At 36.0% G+C, this 23,551-nt stretch overlaps 1 protein-coding gene across 1 annotated transcript; it reads left to right on the forward strand.

Moving 5' to 3' along the window:
• Positions 1–8,656: 8,656 nt before the first annotated feature.
• LOC105884156 (olfactory receptor 4C15-like) lies at positions 8,657–10,041 on the forward strand. Its single transcript, XM_012787874.2, has one exon. The coding sequence runs from the start codon at positions 9,019–9,021 to the stop codon at positions 10,039–10,041; it is 1,023 nt and encodes a 340-aa protein (XP_012643328.2). The 5' UTR covers positions 8,657–9,018.
• The last annotated feature ends 13,510 nt before the right edge of the window (positions 10,042–23,551 follow it).

Genomic DNA, 23,551 nt, shown 5'->3' on the forward strand with positions numbered 1-23,551 from the left:
AGCTACAAAGCTTCTGCACAGCCAAAGAAATAGTCATGAAAGTAAACAGACAACCTACAGAATGGGAGAAAATTTTTGCATCCTATGCATCCGATATGGGACTGATAACTAGAATATACTTAGAACTCACGAAAATCAGGAAGAAAAAATCAAATAACCCTATTAAAAAGTGAGCAAAGGACTTGAACAGAAATTTTTCTAAAGAAGACAGAAGAATGGCCAACAAACATGAAAAAATGCTCAACATCTATAATCATCAGAGAAATGCAAATCAAAACCATAATGAGATATCACTTAACTCCAGTGAGAGTGACCTTTATCAAAAAGTCTCCAAACAATAAATGCTGGCGTGGATGTGGAGAGAGAGGAACACTCCTACACTGCTGGTGGGACTGCAAACTAGTTCAACCTCTGTGGAAAGCAATATGGAGATACCTTAAAGCGATACAAGTGGATCTACCATTTGATCCAGCAATCCCAATACTGAGCATCTACCCAAAAGATCCAATGACACTCTACAAAAAAGACACCTGCACTCGAATGTTTATAGCAGCACAATTCATAATCACAAGGCTGTGGAAACAGCCCAAGTGTCCATCAATCCAAGAATGGATTAATAAAATGTGGTATATGTATACCATGGAGTACTATTTAGCTCTAAGAAACAATGGTGATATCGCACATCTTATATTTTCCTGGTTAGAGCTGGAACCCATACTACAAAGTGAAGTATCCCAAGAATGGAAAAACAAGCACCACATATACTCACCAGCAAACTGGTATTAACTGAATAGCACGTAAGTGGACACATAGGTGCTACAGTAATAGGGTATAGGGCAGGTGAGAGGGGGTCGGAGGGTGGGTATATACATACATAATGAGTGGGATGCGCACCATCTGGGAGATGGTCATGCTGGAAACTCAGACTTGTGGAGGGGAGGGGGAGAAGGGGCATTTATTGAAACTTTATAATCTGTACCCCAAGAATATGCCGAAATAAAAAATAAAAAAATGCAAAAAAAAACCAAAAAAAACAAACACAATGAGCTGTCATTACACATCTATCAGAATGGCTAAAATAAAAAATAGTGATAACACCAGATGCTGGTGATAATGTGGAGAAACTGCATCACTCAAACGTTCCTGGACAGACTATAGCATGGTATAACCATTCTAGAAAATAGTTTGGGAGTTTTTTAAGAAAAACTACACATGCAATTGCCATATGATGCAGAAATCATACTTTTGGACATTTATCTTGGAGAAATGAAAATTTATGTTCACACAAAAAACATGCTCACATAAATGTTTATAGGAGGTTTAATCATAATAACCCCAAACTGAAAACAGCCTCTATGACCTTTATCAGGTGAATGGTTAAACTCTGGTGCATCCATACCATGAAAAACTACTTAGCAAAAAAGTGGAACAAGCTATGGATATGTGCAGCAACCTGGACGAATCTTTAGAGAATTACACTAAGTGAAAAAACCCAACCACAAATTGCTACATATTTTATGTTTTTATTCATATAACAACCTTGAAAGGACATTATTGCAGAAATGCAGAACAAATTGTGGCTGTGAGGGGTGAGGAGGACTGGGGATGGGAAGGAAGTGCTGCAAAGAGGCCACATTTGGGACCCTGTGTGACAGGAGCATCCTGCATCCTGACTGCATCAATGCCCATTCCCCAGTGTGATACTGAGCCATAGTTTTGCAGGATGCTGCTTTTGAGGAGAACTGGGTAAAACGTACATGGGGTCTCTCTGTGTTACTTCTTATAATTGCAAGTGAATCTGTAATCATCCCCAAATAAAAATTTAATTAAAAAAATAAGAAAGCATTCTGAGTAATGAAGTAAAATAAAGTTAAATAAATACCACTAAGGAATTGCACAGGCATAATTTCAACATAAGCAGGATCTGAAGAGAACAAGATGAGACAGTTCTTGGACCTGAATAGAAATACAGATGCGTGGACACCAGAAGAATCTTCATGTTCTCTGACTGGACAATATACAAATACCTAGGTGCCTCCTTTCTGCTCACGGTTATAAAACTGCACAAATAAATCACTACATCTGACACTGACTCGTTACTCTTCAGTCAAATTGTTTATTGTTTTTTTACATCAAGCTGATTATTTAAACAGAGCTACAGTAGAAAATATTAGGCTGACACTGCACAACCCAGGAGAGGTCTTTATTTTGGAGATAATAATTTTGTGATGAATTAATAGCCACCCATCCCTTCCTCCCCAATGAAAAAACAGTTTTTTCACACAAATTGGCAAGCCAATTCTAACATGTGCATGGATGTGTGCCTGTGTTGACTATGGGCCTTTGGTACTTAGATTATATAAGAAGCATAGAGATGGAAGAAGAGATTCACTAGATATCAGAACATTTCCTAAGGCTCCAGTTTGTACAATTTTTGGTAAGTGCTGAGTAATGAAGAACTCTAATGAACAGAACAACTTTCCCAGAAATTGAAGCATCTAACTTTGAAAAATTAGTATAAATTTTGTACTTTAATACTTGATGATAATGGAATTTTAATAAGTAGAATATTGGGTAAATTCTGCAATGGCAAATTATTAAGCACCTATGTGCTGTTTCTTCTCCTTTGCAGTGGCTCTCTCTGTCTTTTTCTTTATTTTGATGTGAACTTTAACAATAAATCAGCTCATTTTTTTCATAATGCTGCAAAAATAATGTTTCTTATATTCCCTGCCCTACTTTATTTTTTGCATTTCTTTTATTTTTATTATATTTTTCTTTTTGTATTTCAGAATATTATGGGGCTAAAAAAGTTTTGGTTACATAAATTGCTTTTGTACCATTTGAGTCAAAGTTATAAGTGTGCCTTTCCCCCAAATAGTGTGCATTGTGCCTGTTAGGTGTGAATTTACCTGTCCCTCCTCTTTCCTACATCTTGCTTTGTTTCTGATGAATATTATTTCTATATGTGCATATAAGTGTTATTCGATTAGTCCCTATTTACTAGTGAGTAAATGTGATGTTCATTTTATCCATTCTTGTGATACTTCACTTAGAAGAATAGACTGAGATTCCATCCAGGTTGACACAAGTAGTATTATTGCTTCCTCATTTTTTATGGCTGAGTAATAATCCGTGGTATACCTATACCACACTTTATTAATCCACTCATGTATTGATGGGTACTTGGGTTATTTCCAGATATTTACAATTGTGAATTGTGCTGCTATAAACATAAAGGTGCAGTCTTTTAACAGAAAAAAATAATAATTCAAGAAAGACATAGAATGAAATAGAAGATACTAACTATGCCTTAAAGAGTGAACTAGGGTCACAGAATGTATTTCTCAAGTGTAGTTACTCAATGATATTTACAAAAATTATCACCCTTAATAGGACTGTGGTCCATATAAGGTGATTCCTCTGTGTCAGGATACACATATAAAATTTCAATCAAAGAAAATAACAATTTTGTCTTAATACCACAGACAATTGAAGTGATAGAGTTTCTGGCCCTTAATTCAGTTAAATTTTGCATTTTTCTTTGGGATGTAAATAGACATAAAAATACATAGGATAAAATATTTGAAGACTGTATAGAGCAAAAAATTGTTTGGTGTTTTTCCTGGGCCTGATGAGCTAAGTTCAAGTTGTCCTTCAGGTTTCAGTCTCAATGCTACATTTTTCTTAAACAGTCATGATATGTCTCCTTTTCAAAGAAAATAAATAGAGAAAAAGATCTGTTAATCTCTACAAATGGTACTTTTAGTTTTAAAGTGTTAGAATCTCAAGATCAGTTTCTGAGAGGAAAAAAATAAACTTTTGATTAACCTATGAATCTTTGCACACTTACTCATACATAAAATGTTATCCTTTAATAAGCATTCATTGTTGCCCTAGACTCAAAACGATGTACACTGTCCTTATAGATTCATACTGTCTTATCCCAGAACTCAGTTCTTCTATGTAGTAAGTACAATTGTCCTAGTTCTGCAAAGACAAACTACATATTCAGTCGCAGTATACACAGTGTCCTATTCCTAAACATGAAAGAAAATGCAAGCATCTTCAAAAGGAAACCCAGAATAACTTAAAAAAGGAAAAAAGTAAAGCACTCTCCAATCCATCAGAGACATAAAGTTTTGCCAACACTTGCGCAAGTGAATACACATAAAATTGTGTTTGGAAAATCATACTCATGAGAAATTTCCAAACCCGAGGGGAAGCTGAGACGCAATTCTATAGGCTCATGACCTGTCAGGGAAAAGTCTTTAAATTGCAATCAGAAACCAAGGACGAAATTTTGTTTGCTTATTTTTCTGTAAACCATGTAGAAGATGGCACTTGGTAAGCAGCGTGGGGACATTCTCTACCTCTTCCACCAGACATGCCCTTCCTGTCCCTCTTATTTTTACAAGGAAGGGTTCAAAACAACCTTCATGTTTGGCCAGCCCCTGATGGACTCTTTTCCACAGAGAATGGGAGATAACCATCATCAGAATTTTCAATGAACTGATAAACGGTGACATTTATAATTCCCATATTTTCATTTTCAGAGAGGATTTCAAACTGTGATGTAGTGCTTCAAAGTGTGGGTGTTGTAGTTCCCCTATAAGGTTTAATGCAATGTATGAGCCTATCACTTAAGAACTGTGCTCACTTGGGCTAGTTACATAATCTTTCAGGCTCTTAGACTATTCACACATAAGGAGGATAATAACATTACCAAACTGAAAGGATGTGGAAACAATACAATAATACATGTGAAGTCCATAGAACAGCACCCTATACATAATGTGTTCAATGAACAGCAGCTGTTAGAATGCAAATTCCTGTTTGCTTAATGGGGGAGGGCAGTAGGATCTCCTAATTACTTCCTGTCTAATGAAATTGGACCTACCATTTTCCTTTCATGTTTAAGGTAAATATGAATAACTTAGAAATGCAACAATGCATACTTTTTCCTTGTTCCTCAAAGCATTTTATTTATTCTTTCTAAAATATTCCCATTGTCATTTAACCTCTGTTGCTCTCCCCATCCTGATGTTTTAGATTAATGAGCAGAATTTTATGAGCCTTTGTAAAGATCACTGATGTAACGTGGTAAATTGAAGTGCTGCCATTTACAAAGTTATTGATATAAAATACAGCAGAGTGGGCTCCAGTCCCATTGGGGTTAGTAAAAAAGTATTAGTTCACTATTTTTTTTTTTTGTGGCTGGAGAAAACTGCATAGTATACATATACCACATTTTATTAATCCATTCACATATTGGTGGACATTTGGGTTTTTCTACATCTTTAAGACTGTGAATTGTGCTGCTATAAACATTCAAGTGCAATTGTCCTATAACCAAAATATTTGTACTCCCATATTACTCTGAAATTTTTTAAAAAAGAATACAGCATTTTGTCTTTCCATCCTAACAAATGGCACAATGAAGGACATTAAGGGTAAGAAATCATGAGTCTCATCAGAGAGTGGAGTCTTATGATTTTAAATATGTCCACTTTATTTTCACTATGCACCTTTTGATATTAATTTCTAATAGCGTGATTTAGATAAACTTCTTGGTATCACTGAATGTTTTAGTTATTTCTCAAGTTTCACTATTATAAATGACATGGCACCATCTTTCATTATAAAACTTCCTTATCTCATTTCACTTTCAGAATAAACTTTTAGAGTTGGGGTTACTTGTATAAAAAACACAAATATGTAGATGAAATTGAAATCCTTCTGAAATTATTTACTAAATTGTTTTCAAAAGCATTACATGAGAAAGCAGTTTCATTGTCATTTTAGAATGAGTATAATTGAACTATAGCATAATGTAAAAAACATGTTATATTCTTATGACTGATTTAATTTTGCAAATGACTTTATTTCTGTAGGTAAATGCAGCTTAAAAATAATGCCCACATCAAAACTTGATTTCTACTTTACCAAACACTTTAAAAATAACTGTCTGTTTTACTTTCATGGGTCAGGCAGCTTGAACAAATGTGACTATATATTTTACAATACAGGATGCTGAGGCATGGTGGTTTGTTCAATGACACATGGCTAGTGCATAATGAAGCTGGGATTGCTAGCGTAGTACTAGCACAAATTGAAGAATTGCTTCTGTTTCCAACTCACTTTTTCTTGGGATTAATTTAAGTTTAACAGAAAAGTCGCTAAGATGCCTTGGAGAGTTCCTGTGTACTACTCAGGTAGATTCCTTTACTATTATCATCTTACATTACTATGTGTATGTTTGTCAAGGGTATTAAATGAACGTTGATATATTGCTGTTAACTAAATATCATATTTTATTCACATTGCACTAATTTGTCAATTTGTGTCCCTTTTCTGTTTCAGTATTCAATCTGGGACAACATTGTGCCTTTTGGACAATTACCTTGTAAATACTTTAAAATCATAAGTCTTGTGATCATAAACCGTGATGAAGTTATAGTCTCCATTTTCAAAGTTTTAACACTAACTAAAAATATCCCTTTCATCTGACAAAAGAAGAGGCTCTTTATATATAATGAATATTTTAATTCTAAAATAGTATTGCTCTTAGAAAACTATGGATACAAGAAATGGACACATTAAGAATGTAATTATTCAATTAATAGCAAGCTTGTCTTCCTTTCTACCACATAGCCAATTAAGTTTGTTTCATTATTTTATTTCTTTAATTTCAGCATAATACAGAGGTAAAAAAAAATTAGTGGCATATATTGCTTTTGCCCCACCCAAGTCAGAGCATCAAGCATTTCCATCCACCAGACCATGTGCACTATACCCATTAGGTTTTTTTTCAATGAAGCTATCTGAAATACAAGTGGATGCTAGTTGGTCAGAGAGCCACAATAATATATTCAGGAATTACTAAGAATGTTTAGAAGTGGTATACATATTAATAATATCATTTCAGTACTGACACTGAACAAACAACATATATTACATTTGTAGCTTAAAGGATGAGTAAAAGCCATGTTGGTCATGGTAAAGTAGGAATTAAGACTGAAGATGCTATATCTGCTTTCTGTGTCAATGACTCTAGAAGCTTATTCTCACCACTCATCATGACCTTCCATGCTCGTTACTGCACCAGTGTTTCTGAGTGTGTTGTCTTGTCTGATTTTCACAAGAACCGTATCAATAGACATTCTTCTTATGCCCACTTAGAGAAGTGGCAGCTGAGGCTTTGAGAATTTAAAGACTTTTCAGTAACATGTTTCACCCAGTAGAAGATCCTGGATTTGAACCCAGGTCTATATGAGTCTGGAGTTGATGTTCTTACTCATTTCACTTCATTGTCAGTCCTGCTTTGGTCCAAGGCTAAGCTGTGCACTAGTGGGGCATATATTCATAGTTTTGCTACATAATAAGTGAGTGTTGATATTCCCATAAACACATAGGGTTTGGATGAACTCTTGTTTCCTTGGCAACAACTTATAAATGGACATGGGGTTCATCTTGCAGACACCAGTAGGAATGACCCTGGAAACCTAATGAAAATAATTGTTTTAAAGTGAGCCAAAGGACATATATTAACATACCTAATTCTATATTTATTAGTATTATTAACATTTGATTCTTTTTGTTAACTCTGAGTGGCATTGATAAAAGTTCAGCTTATTTGTAAACCTCACAATAGATCCCACTTTTCTTTTATTCACCTATTTTTTAACAAACATATATATGTATACATATACAAATGTTAACACATGCAGATATATGTGTTATTTGACTGATACATTTAGGTTACGAGTATAGATGAGAATACAATCATCCTGTGAAGCCGTGTCTCCTGTGAAAAATGAAGTCAATGGCAAGATAATTGTCTGGATGACTCATTCTGAAGCGTTCTGTGGGTAAGATGCATGGCTTTCTAACTGAGTTACTGGTAACTACAATACATAAGGGCATTTTATGATAAGCAACATTTTCCCGTTTTAAAATTTGACCCGCATTATAATCCTGGAAGATGAGCAGGTAAACTATTAATATATACACACCTCTCTGCTTTACAATAATATCAAATAAATTTGAAAAATTCATACCCTTATTAGTTATACCTGATCATACCTGACCACATTGTGTAAATAAATGACAAACAATTAATAAAACCTCAAGACTCTGTCTTATAAACAACTAGGTTCTCTTCCTTGCCTATGTGTATATGTTCATGTAAGTGCTTATAGAAAGGTCACCCCTGCTCTGAAGTTCTTGCTGAAAAGAAATATCCCACTCCTCTCCCTGTTGATCCAGTGGGCACTGGAGCCAGAGGTTCTGTATTCAAACTCCACATCAAAAATCTGTCTGAGCCCCACCATACTTCACTTAGTCACCATGACGACACCTTGGTCGTGGAATTATTATTTTTATAAATTTCTCATTTTAAAAAGGCAGATTTAAAATAAACTCAAGATTTAGTGCATACTATTTATGTATTAAGTTTTCAGCTAGGAATTTTCCAGAGATCATTCTCTTTTATAAAGAATGAATGAATTCATTTAAAGGCACGATACAATTCAGACTTTAAAAGACATATGTGAGGATAGCCCTGATTTTCAAGTGGCCTTTAAACTGCATGTTACTTCTTCTTCTATTTGTAGAAAAGGCAATCTCCAGGTTAGGATGCCAGGCTGTTCATCCCTGCTATCATTCTATGCCAGTTGCAGACACTGCTAATAAGTTACAGTCCTTTCCTCATCACTCAGAGGTGGCTTCAGAATGCTTCTCAATAATTCACTCCATGAACCCACCAGTAAGTGATCAAAGCTGGCACTTGAGATGAAAACTGTTTCTCTTCTCTGTCACATGTAGATGTTTGTCTCCCCCCATATTGAAATGATGGACACTTTTAAGGAATTCAATAATTTATCACAAACCCAATTCTGTCTGACCTGTCACTATTGAATTCAACAATTTCTAATTTTGTGTTCTCAGTGACAACAGAAACATGAAGATAATTTGGTACAGTGATGCACCAACTTCTTGATGACAATAATACTATGAATGGAACTGAAGCCAATTTTTCTTTGTCATGACTGCAGATGCTACATGCTGATCACTGTTGGAGGTGTCTCCTTTTCCTTGGAAAGCATGCAAAACCAAAGCTTTGTAACTGAGTTCGTCCTCCTGGGGCTTTCACAGAATCCAAACATTCAGAAAATAGTCTTTGTTGTATTTTTGTTTGTGTACATTGCCACCATCGGAGGCAACACCCTAATTGTAGTAACCATCCTCAGGAGCCCTGCACTACTAGGGTCTCCCATGTACTTCTTCTTGACATTCCTGTCCTTCCTAGATGAATGCTTCTCCACTGTCTTGACCCCAAAGATGATTTTGGACTCCCTCTATGAGAGGAAAACCATCTCCTTTGAAGGCTGCATGGTGCAGCTTTTTGCTGAACACTTCTTCAGTGGGGCAGAGGTGATTGTCCTCACAGCCATGGCCTATGATCGGTATGTGGCCATTTGCAAGCCTTTGCATTACTCTTCCATCATGAACCGCAGGTTCTGTGGCATTCTGATCGGGGCAGCCTGGACAGGGGGCTTCTTGCATTCCATGATACAAATTCTCTTTATTTTCCAGCTGCCCTTTTGTGGTCCCAATGTCATTGATCACTTCATGTGTGACTTGCATCCATTACTGGAGCTTGCCTGCACCGACACTCACATCTTTGGAATTTTTGCAGTGGCCAACAGTGGGTTTTTCTGCATCCTAATCTTCTCTTTGTTGCTTGTCTCCTATGGTGTCATCTTGTTCTCTCTGAGAACTCATAGTTCCGAAGGGCGGAGCAAAGCTCTGTCTACCTGTGGATCTCACATTGCTGTTGTGGTTCTGTTCTTTGTCCCTTGCATTTATACATACTCACGACCTCCATCTACTTTCTCCTCTGACAAATTTGTGGCAGCAGTTTACGGCATCCTGACTCCCTTGTTCAATCCTCTGATTTATACTCTCAGGAATAAGGAGGTAAAGAGTGCCATGAGGAAAGTGTGGAAGAGATTGGTGGTGGTTTCTGATGGAAAATAAAATATTCAACTTTATTTATAAAATCAAAGTTAAGAGTAAAAACATCAAAAAACTTTCCTGGACAAAAGTTTAAGGGATATACCTGTACAGAAAGAGGCAACATCTGGTATAACAAAGCATTAATGGAGGTCAGAAAAGGATGTTATCACCTTCTGATTCTCATCAACTCTATTTTTGCAGCCCAGTATGACATACAGTTAAATGAAATGTGTTGAATTTTATATTGAATAAGAATCTAATAATAAAAAAGAATGACAAGATAAATTACCTCATCAGACTGCTTGCCATTCACTTGATGCATTGAAAACTCTTTTTGGAAGGCAGATGAAAATATCTCATAATTTAGTGACAGAAATTTACGCACACTATGCCAATTCAAAAGAAGCTTACTTTTGGAACACTGATATTCATCTCTCTAAGGATAAAAGAAACACAGCCAAGACTGAGGTAGAGCAAAGACCAGAGCAGACCATCAATAGACCAAACTTTAGTGACAGAGCTACACCTGCATGCACAGGGGGTGAGTAAAGTAGGCTGCACTTGGTTGGCCATGAAGAGTACCCATCTATTACTGCACAGGAGAGGAGAGTGCGTTTTAGTGGACAATTATCAGCCCTGCCACAAGCACCCAACATCAGGAGTTTTTAAATCAAATGTTTTAACTCAAATGTTTTAAATTAAATGTTTTTAACTCAAAATGAACACAATTTGATATTTATTGCAACTTATCATTGCCGGGTACTATTTAAATTACAGGGGAAAAAAATCTCTATTTGCAGATAACAGTATAGTGGATTATGCTCTTCCAAAACATTCCATAGCAAGTCCAGAAGATTTGTGAGTTCCTTGAATTTGAAGATATTTCAAAGAAATATCATGAATTTTTCTCCAACTAGGGATTGTCAGTTTTTAAGAGAATGTTTATGTTTGAATCCATCCAGCACTACAAATTTTCTGTGTTCATCATAATTCTCATCCCCCCCCCCCCCATATACACACCCCAAATCCCCTTTCATGAGATCCTCTGGATCTCAGGTCAATAATAAGCAAAATCCTCTACCTTCCCAATGTCTTATATGAGCATTTCCTTTCTTTTATTGCTTTCCTGTTTCTCTTCTCCAGGTTTCTACTTAAGGGAGGCATTTTCTTCTACCGTAGTTCTTATGCTGAAGGCCTATAGATGAGACTTCATTCTGGTTGCGTCTCACTGCAAGTTCCATCTCATACCCCTGTTTCAGTTCATGATAATTCCTAGTTTCTAGTCTGAATCTGATGATGCCAGATTCCACTTCTTACAAAAATCATTCACTGCTTCCAGGTTCACTTCCTCTTATACCTTTAAGGTGGTAGCTCCAACCTCATTGTCACTTAAAGTGGTTCTGCCATACTTCTTGGAGATTTGACATCCACATAAATGATCCTGCCGATATACTGTCCCTTAAATGGACCAAGTGGCCAATTTTCTTCTAGAAATCTTATCCTTTAATCTATCTCAGCTGCTCACTCCCATGGACATACCATAGAACTTGTCATTACCATCATTTTAAAACTTTCTGTAATCTCAATCTTATACTCACTAATTTTCAAACGATATCCATTATTTCCAGCTTCCCTCTAACAGTGTTCAACTCTAACAATTCTTTAATGCCATGGTGACATACAAACTATTGTCCCAGTCAACTTTTTACATGACCCCAGACATACTCTTGCCTAAGAAAGTATGAAAAATAATTCTCTGTGTCTCAGTTATTCTTCCTCCAGATATGTGCATGGCTTATCCCCTCACTTCCTTTGGTTGATTATTCAAATGTATCTTCTCAGTAATGTATTTTCTGACTACCTCCCAGTATAGTAAATCTCACCCACTAATATTTTGTGACTCCTATTCGAACATTTCTGTTTAAGTTTTCTACTTAATAATTATCATTACATAGCATGTCATATAATTTAGTTATTTATTTTATTTATTGTTCATACACAAGAAAAAATTTATGTAAGGGTAATGATTTTCTTTTTCTTAGAAACTTTACTGTGTGACATTAATGCCAGATGATTCAAAAAAGGAAAACAACTGTAATTGTTTGATTTTATTTAAATCCCCAGTGAATAAAATAGTGTCTGGCATATATAGTAATCAGTCAATGTATATGTGTTGTATTAATAGATGAATGATAATAAAAATACATATATGGGCTTCTTCTTCTCGGCACAGTGCAATAACTCATGGCCAAAAATACTTTTGCTGAGAACAACTAGAAATGCCAGATACAAGAGAGGAATCACATGTCTGAGGTACTGGAGACCTACTGAGAAAACCAAAGCTGAAAAGATATCACTAGAGAGACAAAATCTTGAATGAAGTGAGTTGAATTTTGTGCCACTTTTTCCCTGGGAGCATGTCTTGATTATTCTTGGCATTGGTGGGAGTGCAGAGTCAGGGCTTTGCACAGGTGAAGGGTCCCTGATGGAGGTGGAGTGGGGAAGAGACACCAACAGAGCTTTTGGAGGAAATTTGGAGAGCCAGAATCAGGCAGTACTTTCCCCCCAACTTGAGGGGCTGTATACAAAAATGTTAAGGATTGAATTGCATCCCCCTCTCAAAAATGTTGCAATCCTAACCCCCAGTACTTGTGAATATGACCTTACTTGAAAATAAAAGAAAATTTTCAGATGATCAAGTTAAGATGAGGTTATTAGGGTGAATGCTAATCCTATACATCTATGTCCTTATAAAAATCAGAAAGAGAAAAACATGCACACAGGAACATTGTCACATGAATAGGGAGGCAGAGAGACTGGGTGATTCCTCTACAACCTAAAGAATTTCAAAGATTGCCAGCAAATTATCAGAAGCAGGAGAGAGGAATGGAACAAATTCTCCCTCATACTCCTCAGAAGGAACCATGTACTGAAATCAAATAATAAAAAGGAGAAGGCACAGAAGCAGAAGCAGAATATAAAAACGAAGAGAACATAAACAAAGCAAAAATGTGTATGTTTGGATAGACAAATAAAGTTGATAAATACCCGCAATTGTGCTAGTACTTACATGGGTGTATACATTTGTCAAAACTCACCTACTATAAAAATAAAAAAAATAAAATAAAAAAAATAAAATAAAAAAAATAAAATAAATAAAAAAAAAGAATAAAAAAATATAAAAAAAAAAACTCACCTACTAGACATTTTAAAACGCCACATTGTCTGTTGTGTAAATTATAACTTAAGAGGGAGATTTAAAATAAAATGACATTAAAACAAACATTATTTTCTTTCCATTTCCTTTCTCTCTTTTTCCATCCTTCTTATACTGACTTATTGATTTCAAAACATTATAGAAACTACAGAAACTTTTATTAGTTGGTTTCATTGTGATTAATTGTAGTGTATTTTATCAATATAATTAGTATTATTAATAATTATTGATTGTTATTAATAATTTATTTACTATTAAATATTATATTTAATGGTAATATTTTCCAGAATGGGATATTAAGAAAAATTAAGAAACTTGCCTAAAGTCATAGAAATACAAATGATGGATTTACAATTCAATTGTATTGGTATTAATATCTATTTGAATCTTTATCTGGGCCATAAAAATATTTGGTCAAAAGATAAAAGCTTTTGGTAACTTTAAGAAATCTACACCTGAATGTGACTCTGAAGGCATCCCTAGGGAGCAGTTTGTCACTGTCCTGGGAGGTGTCCCTTATCAGAGGGAGGTGGAGAGGCTCTGAGGACAGAATCTGCCTGAGGACAGCCTTGCCTGGGATTAATTGGCCCCTGGCTTGCTGTGGTCTTACATTAACTGCATTAAATAGCCCACTTAGCAAATCCTACATGGCTGGGAGGGAAAGGATGTGGTTTTTCCCTCTGGAGGCTGGGCCTTTGTGGTTTTTATGTAATCTCTATAAATATTTGATGGAGAAAAAATACATGTCTAATTCACATGTTCTGCCAGAGAATATTTTGGTTTAATAGAGCTGACCTTAGAAATGTATTTACACAGAATAGTGAAATATATTTTTTCCTTTTAGAAAATTCTAGAAGCAGAAGTAAGAAATTTTCTGCTGGTATTTTAGACTCATTTTTAGAGTCTAATTCAGGCTTTCTTAGGAAAGGTTTGCTGTCAGTGGAGTACCTTCTCTCCCCATAACTTCTGCAGCAGAAGTAGTCTAAAGTAAAATCTAAAGTAAAATATACACCCTGTAGACACACTACACATGATTGTCTTCAAAAAAATTGAATTGAAAAAACAGAAAACTGTGAGGTTTGTATCAGATGTCATGTCTTTTTTGTACAAGAAAAAAGGTAAATTTTCAAGCCCAACTAAACTATTTCTTCTCTCTTACCTCCAACTCAGGACAACTTAGGGAAGTTGTCATCTAGTTCTGTCTCTTCAGAATCTTGCAGTTCCAGGGACATATTTCCCCCAGTGATGGAAAGATTCTAATGTTTGAGGATTCCCCAGCCTACACTGGCCTCTGTTTGATGGTTGGCTTTATGCTGGCTGCACCTGCATGGTGGAGTCTTATGCCTTGCATGGCAGTGTCTGTAGAGCACAAGAGAGGGATTGCTGTGGATCACCCAGGCTTGGGCTCTCCTTTTGGATCCTCGCTAACTGCTCACTGGTAAACTCTGCCTGCCAGCTTAGCCTAAGTGTGCAAAGCAGGGCCACGCCAACGTGCCTATCAGATATTGTACACTCTAATGGACAAAATGTTTTGATAGAAAAGTGAGAGACAGTTATACATATGAAATACATGATGAATAACATTAACACATACACACTCATTTTAACAGTGCAAGGCCATTAATAGTGAAAGAACTCTTTGGGGAAATCTGAGAATACTTTGCTGAGAAGTTGGTACTTGAACTGGGTGCTCTGTGCACAGGTAGAAATGGAAAGTTGAGGTCATAGCAGAGAACAGGTCATTCAGACTCAGTGAGATGTGGGATATTCAGGGAGTGAGATGTCTAGGTGTATTTATGAGCCACAGAAAATGTCAGGCGTGGCTGGAACACAGCTAAGCAGGAGCACTAGGAGGACAAGTGGAAGGCAATTGAAGGCACCAAGAAGAGGGCTTTGAACGCTGCGCTGAGCACCTCAGCCATTGCATTTCCCAACTGGAGTAATCATGTTTTTATATTTATGAATCATCATGTTTTTAAAATGCCCACTTTTCCTTTTAAACTGCTAGAAAGAAGGCTAAAAAGAAGAAGACAGTAACTGTAAGAAGAGGAAACACCTGAATTTTTGTTGTTCTTCCTGTTTAAAGACACAAAATAGACATTTCAATTCAGATCTGTGAGTGACCACTTAAAAATATCTAGGATTGATTTTTATTGTTGTTGTGATTCCTTTGGGGATCCTCCTCATAAATTCTTTACCTAGGCTGATGTCTAAAAGAGTCTTCCCTACATTTTTTTTTCCAGAATTATTATAGTCTCATGCCTTAGGTTTAAGTCTTTTATTCAAAGTGAGTTGATTTTTGTGAGAGGGGAGGGTCAAGATCCAGGTTGAGTCTTCTGCATGGATGTCCAGTTTTCCCAGCATCACTAATTGAATAGATTCTTAACCCAGTGTATACTTTTGTCTGCTTTGTCAATGATTAGATGACAATATGAGGATGAGTTTAATCTAGGATCTCCATACTATTCCAGAGGTCCTATTCCTAAGGTCCTATCCAAAGGTCCATATCCCTATTCTTGTGCCAGTGCCATGCTGTTATGGTTATGATATTCTTATATAAAGATTGAAGTCTGGCAGACCGATTTTTTCTAGGCTATAGCAGGTGAACCAAGTAACCTCTCCCATCAGGAGCAGCCTCCCAAGTGTGGGGGAAGAGCACTAAATAACATGTTAGCGGCTCCCCCTAGTGGCAAAACATACAACTAAAGAAGCACACACATACAGGCTGATGGGCAGCAGCTGGGACCTGCCTTGCTCCTATCACCACTTTAAGGGGAACAGGGTCCAAGTGAGACACGGGAGAGGCAATATCCTTCATAAAGACTGTGGCATTTGTATTCCTCAACTGACACCAGATACCAGATACCAACACAGAGGCATCAGATTACCTCCATACCTGGCCCCTCCACACAGTCTAAAACCAATGACACAGAGAGTAAACCAACAGGTCAATACAGTGCCCTCCATTTCAACCTATTAGAGGGCAGTGGAGTTATAAACACAGGTATGATTCGCTGCATGGTAGCTTGAGCTGGGAGACCAAACTCAATAATTTACACTGGAAAGAGGTGAAGCAAACAGGTCAGAGATAATCTAACTTGCCAAAATACCTCTAAGGCAATACAAGACCAGCATGCCTCCTCCAAGCACTGTTAAACAATGTCCTTTGGGGGCTTAAAGTTAAGGGCACAAGCCAGTCCTACCACTTTCACTTCTCAATCAATTACCCTGATGAGAAAGAACCAGAGAAAGAACACAGGGAATATGAAAGAGCAAAGAGAAAAGTCACTCCCCAAAAAATCATGAGACTCTCAGAATTGGATATCAATTTAAATGAAATCATTAAATTGATGGACGAAGAATTCCGAATATGCATTGTAAGAAAACTCAATGGCTTAAAGAGAAAATAAAAATCAAACACAAACAAACCATGAGAATAACACAGGGAATGAATGAAAAATTCTCAAAAGTCATTGGTATAATCTTACAAAAAAAAAAAAAACCCATACACTTTTTTTGTAATATTTCAATGACTTTTGAGAATTTTTCATTCATTTCTTGTATTATTCTCATGGTTTGTTTGTGCTGAGGTTTCTATTTTCTCTTCAAATCCATTAAGTTTTCTTACAATCCACCTTCATGGAAACAACCCAAGTGCCTGTCAATTCATGAGTGGATAATTAAAATGTGGTATATGCTCACAGTGGTAAATTACTCAATTCTAAGAAACAACAGTGAGCTAGCACCACTTATGCTATCCTGGATTAAGCTTAACCCTGTTATCCAAAGTGAGGTGACACAAGATATGGAAACTGGCCTCCACATCCATTCGTCATAAAATAGGTACTGACTGATTAAAACTACGGTGCTCAAATACAGGTAATGCTCACCAAGGATTGGGGGGGTGGGAGACCCACATCTTAGGGATGTGGCGAGTGTTAGGGCTGTCGTGGGGGGAAAGGCATACCTCTAACCCTCTTAGGGATAGGCAAAGATATACACCAAAATGTAAAAAAAAAAAAAAAAAAACCTTTTATCTGGTGGAGGGCAGGTGGGAGGAGGGAAGAGGAGAATGGTGTATACTTACATACTGGGTGCGGTATGCACCACCTGGCAGTTGGACACACTTGAAACTCTGGCACTTCTGTGGGTGGGGAGGGGTGGCAGGGGCAATATATGTAACCATAACGATATTTGTACCCTCGTAATATGATGAAATAATAGAGAGAAAAATTACAAAAAATAAAAAAATACAGAACTCTTGGAAATGAAGAATACATTCAAGGAACTTCAAAACACAGGGAAAGTCTTAAAAATAGAATGGATCATAGAGAAGAGAGAATCTCAGAGCTTTAAGTTAATGCCTATGGGCTGAACAAAGCAGATGAAGAAAAAGAACACAGGAGCAAGAGACAAGAGTAGAACATACAATAAATGTGGGCTTATTAAAAAAAAATATATATATATATAATTATAGGCATCCAGGAAAGAGAAGGGGAAAATACACAAGGGCTGGAATATCTATGTCATGGAATACTGGACAATAATAGGTTTGGCCTGGCCAGAAACCTAGATATTCAGATACGATAAGTACACAGAACTCCTGGGAGACTCAACATAAGAGGCAATCACCATGTCATATAATTATCAGATTGGCCAATGTAAATACAAAAGAGGAAATCCTCACAGTAAGATGAAAACAACAGATAACCTACAAAGGAAAACTGATCAGACTAACTGCAGACTTCCCAAATGAAATACTACAAGACACAAGACACTGGGGACCCATCTTCAATCTTCTTGAACACTTAATGGTTTTAAAGTTATTGTCCAAGAGGAAATTCTAGAAATATTGGATGGATTAGAAGGAACCTGTGGGAGGGAGGTCTCACTTCTCTGGGGCATTATTCCTCAGTGGATTTAATTTGGAAGTGGCCTTGGGGATAAACAGTTTGAATAGCTCAGTGAACTATTTTGCTGTTTATTGTTAAGTGCCCAGTAATGACTTTCCTTGCCTGGGAGGAGATTTCTCTTTGGCTATTAATGTTACCATCAAGATATAAAATATTAATAAAAGCCGTTACCTTATTAGACATGAACCATATTAAAGCAGTCATACAAAACCTTTAAAAATATCCAAAACAAAGCTAATTTTTCAGATTTTTCAGTTTTGTGCACTATTGACTAAAAATAGCATAAAAGTTTGGTTCAAATTATTTTGATCAGTAAGTGAAGTTTTAAATTTGTTTAATTCTTCATACATATTCCCAACAGCTTTCAAATTTGATGATTCATCAATCATATCAACTGTTTATATTAAGCTAACCCTGGATAATTCCATAATCCAAACTGTAAAATGTTTATGAAAGTTGAAGAAAATGGTCATTCTCTGTGCAGGTAAAAAGAGATATATCCCTGTGTGACAAGGCATTTACAGCTTCAGTGACTCAGTGTGCCCTTTTCTTTTCTTTACAGTCACACCTGGATTGATATGGTGGCAATTCTGACTTGTCTGCTATCAAAATAATCTGTCATATTCTAGGACCAAAGATAAAATTGAAGAAGCCTGACTTTTAACAAGGGACCAAAAATGAAATAGAAAACCCAGGTAACATATTTACAAAAACTCTTCTGTATGTATTTTTTAATGCTCTGCTTCTGTGTATATGTTTTTTTTTCTGTTGATATTTTTTATTTTTGTAAAGTAAGATATCCATAGCATACTGTTGTGCAAGCATCATCATTATCCATCTCCAAAAATTTTCATCATTCCACACTGAAACTGTGCATCCATTACACAATAAATCTGCATTCTCCAATCCCCTTAACCACTCATAACCACTGTTACACTTTCTATCTCTATGAATATGACTATGCCAGGTGCTTCATAAAAGTGAGATCATAACATATTTTTCTTTTATGTCTTGTTTCATTCATAGCTGAGCATGTCTTCAATGTTCATCCATGTTGTGGCATGTATCATAATTTATTCATATTTAAAGCTGATTAATATCCCATTGTAGGTAATACCACCATTTGTGTATTAATTCATTAGTTGATGGACACTTGAGTTGTTTCTACCTACTGGCTATTGCTAATAATGCTGCTATGAACATCAGTGTACAAACAATTATTCCTGTCTCTTATTTCTATTCTTTTCTTCATTTTGGTCAAAATAACATTTTGATATGTAAACTTATTTTCCCTTATTACAAAATCTGAAATTGTGTTCTGGGAAATCAAGTTACACATTAAATTCATGAACCTGAACTTAAGCCCTATTAGAAAGAATATTTTAGTTTCTGTGGAAATAGAGGTTATGAAATTTGTTAGGTGTAAGATCTACAGAACTTTAAGGAAAATGTCAACTTCTATTTCTGCCTGTGGGTTAATTACATTGATCTCTTCTCATTTTTTTTTTTTTTTTTTTGAGACAGAGTCTCACTTTGTTGTCCAGGCTAGAGTGAGTGCCGTGGCGTCAGCCTAGCTCACAGCAACCTCAAACACCTGGGCTCGAGCGATCCTTCTGCCTCAGCCTCCCGAGTAGCTGGGACTACAGACATGCACCACCATGCCCGGCTAATTTTTTATACTTATATCAGTTGGCCAATTAATTTCTTTCTATTTATAGTAGAGACGGGGGTCTCGCTCTTGCTCAGGCTGGTTTTGAACCCCTGACCTTGAGCAATCCGCCCGCCTCAGCCTCCTAAGAGCTAGGGTTACAGGCGTGAGCCACCGCGTCCGGCCCTCTTCTCACACATAAAATTGTATTTGTCAATTATCCTCTATAATGTTGGGAAAAATTACAAAGAACCTAAAATAGGTGATTAACATGTGGAGGTCTTGTAGCCTGAACACAAGACATGAAGGGTTAGAAAAACTGCTGATTTTCTGACGCTTGCTTTGGGACAGGGGAGATGGGAAGTGAGAGAAGTGGTGGAGGACATGGCTGGCAGGAGGATCAGCATTGAGAAAGTGAGAGCAGCAGCAGCAACAGCAATGGTGGTGCATAGGCATTGGGAATAGAGAAGGAATAGCTTGTCACCATCTGCTTTCCCCAGAAAGTTTTAAGGTCTTTAACTACAGTTAATGAAACTAGAAACACCACAGTATGCACCTTTACAAAAAGATCCCCAAGATTAAATTTAGTTCTACTGATACATTTCAAAGAAAGAAAAGAGGTATGGAGAGAGACAGTGAATTTCCACACAGTAATGTGAGTGGGAATGGAAAGGACAATCTCCTTAACTGTGTATCATAATGATGAATCCACCCATCCCGTAGGGAATGCTTCTTTGGATAATTACACAGGAGTGCGGACTTTGGGAAAATTCTTGTAATCGTAATTGTGAAAATGTGCCACTAAAATTACATGAGGAAACAAATAATACTAAATAATTTCTTCAATGTAATTAGTGTTTATTATTTACCTGAAAATTTTCTGTGAGCTTTGTTTGCATTATGGTATTTAATTCTTAAAACCACTCTCTATGTTACCTGTTATTCTAATTCTGATTATAGAGATGATGTTGAGTTATTTACCCAAGGACACACACTTAGTATATATAAATTCTGAAGCTCAAATTACAAACCAGAATTCAGAGCCTGTGCTCTCTAATACTATACTATTGCAGGTATGCCAGCCGACCCTTGCAAAATTACAAAGCAGAACAATGCAAGATAGGCAATTCACCTTCTCAGATTATTGCTATCTTTATTTGTCAGAAAAGTCCATTCAACCACTCGCAGGTTTTAGAGGTAGTATTTTTACATTATTGTGATGATACTAACTTGGAAAAAGGTGATATTTCTTTAAGATTTATCTTGTTTGGAAAACAATCAGATGAACTGATTATATGTTTATTAGCACCTGAAATCACTCCTGCATCATATCTATGGTCCATGTTCAATTATTGAAAACAGCTATTGTTTATATAGGAAACAGTTTTTACTCTAAGGAGAGTTAATGGAAACATTTAGGTATGGATTGTGAGCATATGTTTCAATTACTCAAAACTCACATAGTATATAAGTGATTTATTTATATCTTATGTTGCTGAATTTGGCATAGTATAGATGCACTTGATTTAGGTTATTTAAATTGTCATGTGGGATACTTACCAAGGATTAAATTTTTTTCAGAATTTCTTAATGATTTGCTCTTATTTAATCTGTTAAGAAATTTGAATTATCTTACAGATGTTTGAATAAGAGATATTTCTTTTTTCATAAAACACAATATTGATAAAGTATAGAATTTTATATCATTCACATGTATTGATAATTTTTCATAGATTAGAGTAATAATAATGCTGCTAAGACATTTTTAATAGTGAAATATTGCCTGAGCACTTACAGTGTTATACACAGGTAAGTCTTATAAGTACTCAAGGGGTGAGCAAGAGAGATCCTCCTGCTGGAAGTTATCATTTGAGTGCTCAGCTCCTGTGAATTGTATTTATTTGCGATTATAAATATAGATATAGCTTCATAATTGTCAGTGAGGACATATAATTATGTATATATGCAATGAAATATCAGAAGCCCCAAAGATGGAACTCATTCTTTAGACAACTATCTTTCCTATTGATCCATCCTAAAGTTTAAATTTGGATTTTTTTTAACTCATAAATATAACGATTCTTAGAAGCAAGGGATGGTCCTAATGCTGCTGCCTTCCAGACCATCACCTGATTGACAGCTATAGGAATCTGAAATTTCTCTATTCTCAACTCTTTCAGACTCCCCACTAAAATGCTTGCCCATGTTAAAGCATATTTCATGTAGCTTGTGGACTTTACTGGTTTCTATTTGCCTTTTCTGAGTTTATCTCTTATTTTCTTTCTGTCCACACTTTTGTTCTCCCTCTCATACTTGACTCTAACTTGGCTCACCTAGGGCCGCAAAGGATAGAATCATCGCCTGACCTTCACAAATGACCATAAACAAAAGTAGACACTAGAATGGAGCATATTTAAAATAAGTATGTCAATTCAAATTGCACGTTATAAGTAAAATTGGCCCTGGTTCACATCTGAAATCCCCAGCAGTTTATTTACTTTGGTCAAAGTAGAATGAATGTAATGTATTCAGCATGAACTCAGATAGCTAAGAACTAATTGACAAAATCACTCATGTATTAATTATTTTAATAATAAAATAATATCTAGCACTTGCTAAATCAGACTGATTAATATAAACATGGTCTAGCTTCAAAAATGACATCATATAATTTAGGATAAATGTGTCAATGATAAGAATGCAGCAACTTTATCTAGAAAAATCATTACATTTCCATTAAGGAATATAAGGCCAGACATGATTTTCCCAAGTTCGCTAACCTCAAAATCAACCAATATTTCCAGATTTTGAGAATTCTTTCTACTACACCATGATTTTTCCCCAAATCTTTATTTTTCATATTCTGTATTGATCATTGTGAAAACATAATAAATTCCAAACAAATTTGAAAAGTGCAGAAAATATATGCACAGTGCCCATCCACTTTGAGTTGTATTATCAATTTTGTTTCTTTAATAGACTAGATTGCGATAAATGACAACTCAGTGTGTGTGTGTGTGTGTGTGTGTGTGTGTGTGTGTGTGTGTTTCCAACAAAACATTGCCTTCATTGGCATTTTGTGTCTGGTTAGAACTTGATACAACTGTCTCCATTCACTTGCTCTCTCATTTGCTTTGAAATTCACTTTAATTAAAGTATAGTAAGTATTCAGTGAATACTCACAATGTGCCTCGTTTTCTTCATTGCTGAGACTGAGTTATTCCTAGGTGATACGAGCTATTTGAGATGATAGTAACGTATTTCAGAAAGTCAAATATGTGAACATCAGCCTATAATTTTATATTCTCTGTACTGGGTATTACTTTATATCTGTATATAAGTAAAGGCAAAACATATGAGATTGTTGTAATGGTAGATTTTAGAAAGCCAAGAAATGTTCCAGAAAAAACATATCAAACATGCAGTCTTTCAGAGATACTCTGGAGTAAGTAGCTGTCTTGAATTCAGTAGATCATCTAACAGATAGCTGTGTTCCTATACACATTCCAGTTACAATGCTGAAGTCTCATGATTGTAGCTGAAGCAAGAAATTTGTGAAGATGAAGAGAGGAGTTGTCGAAGGACATGCCACACGCTTATTTTTAATTAGCTGCTCTGTGTGAGGTCCTGTGGGGAAAAAAGTGTCAACTAAGGCATTGCATTCTTGACATGGAGCTTGCGATCATCTCAAATTCATCATTGGCCCTTTTGTTTGCAGGCTCTGACACCTGAGTTAAATACCTTCAGAAGAAC

Source organism: Microcebus murinus, chromosome 4 (assembly GCF_040939455.1).
Source record: "Microcebus murinus isolate Inina chromosome 4, M.murinus_Inina_mat1.0, whole genome shotgun sequence".
Classification (NCBI taxonomy): Eukaryota; Metazoa; Chordata; class Mammalia; order Primates; family Cheirogaleidae; genus Microcebus; species Microcebus murinus.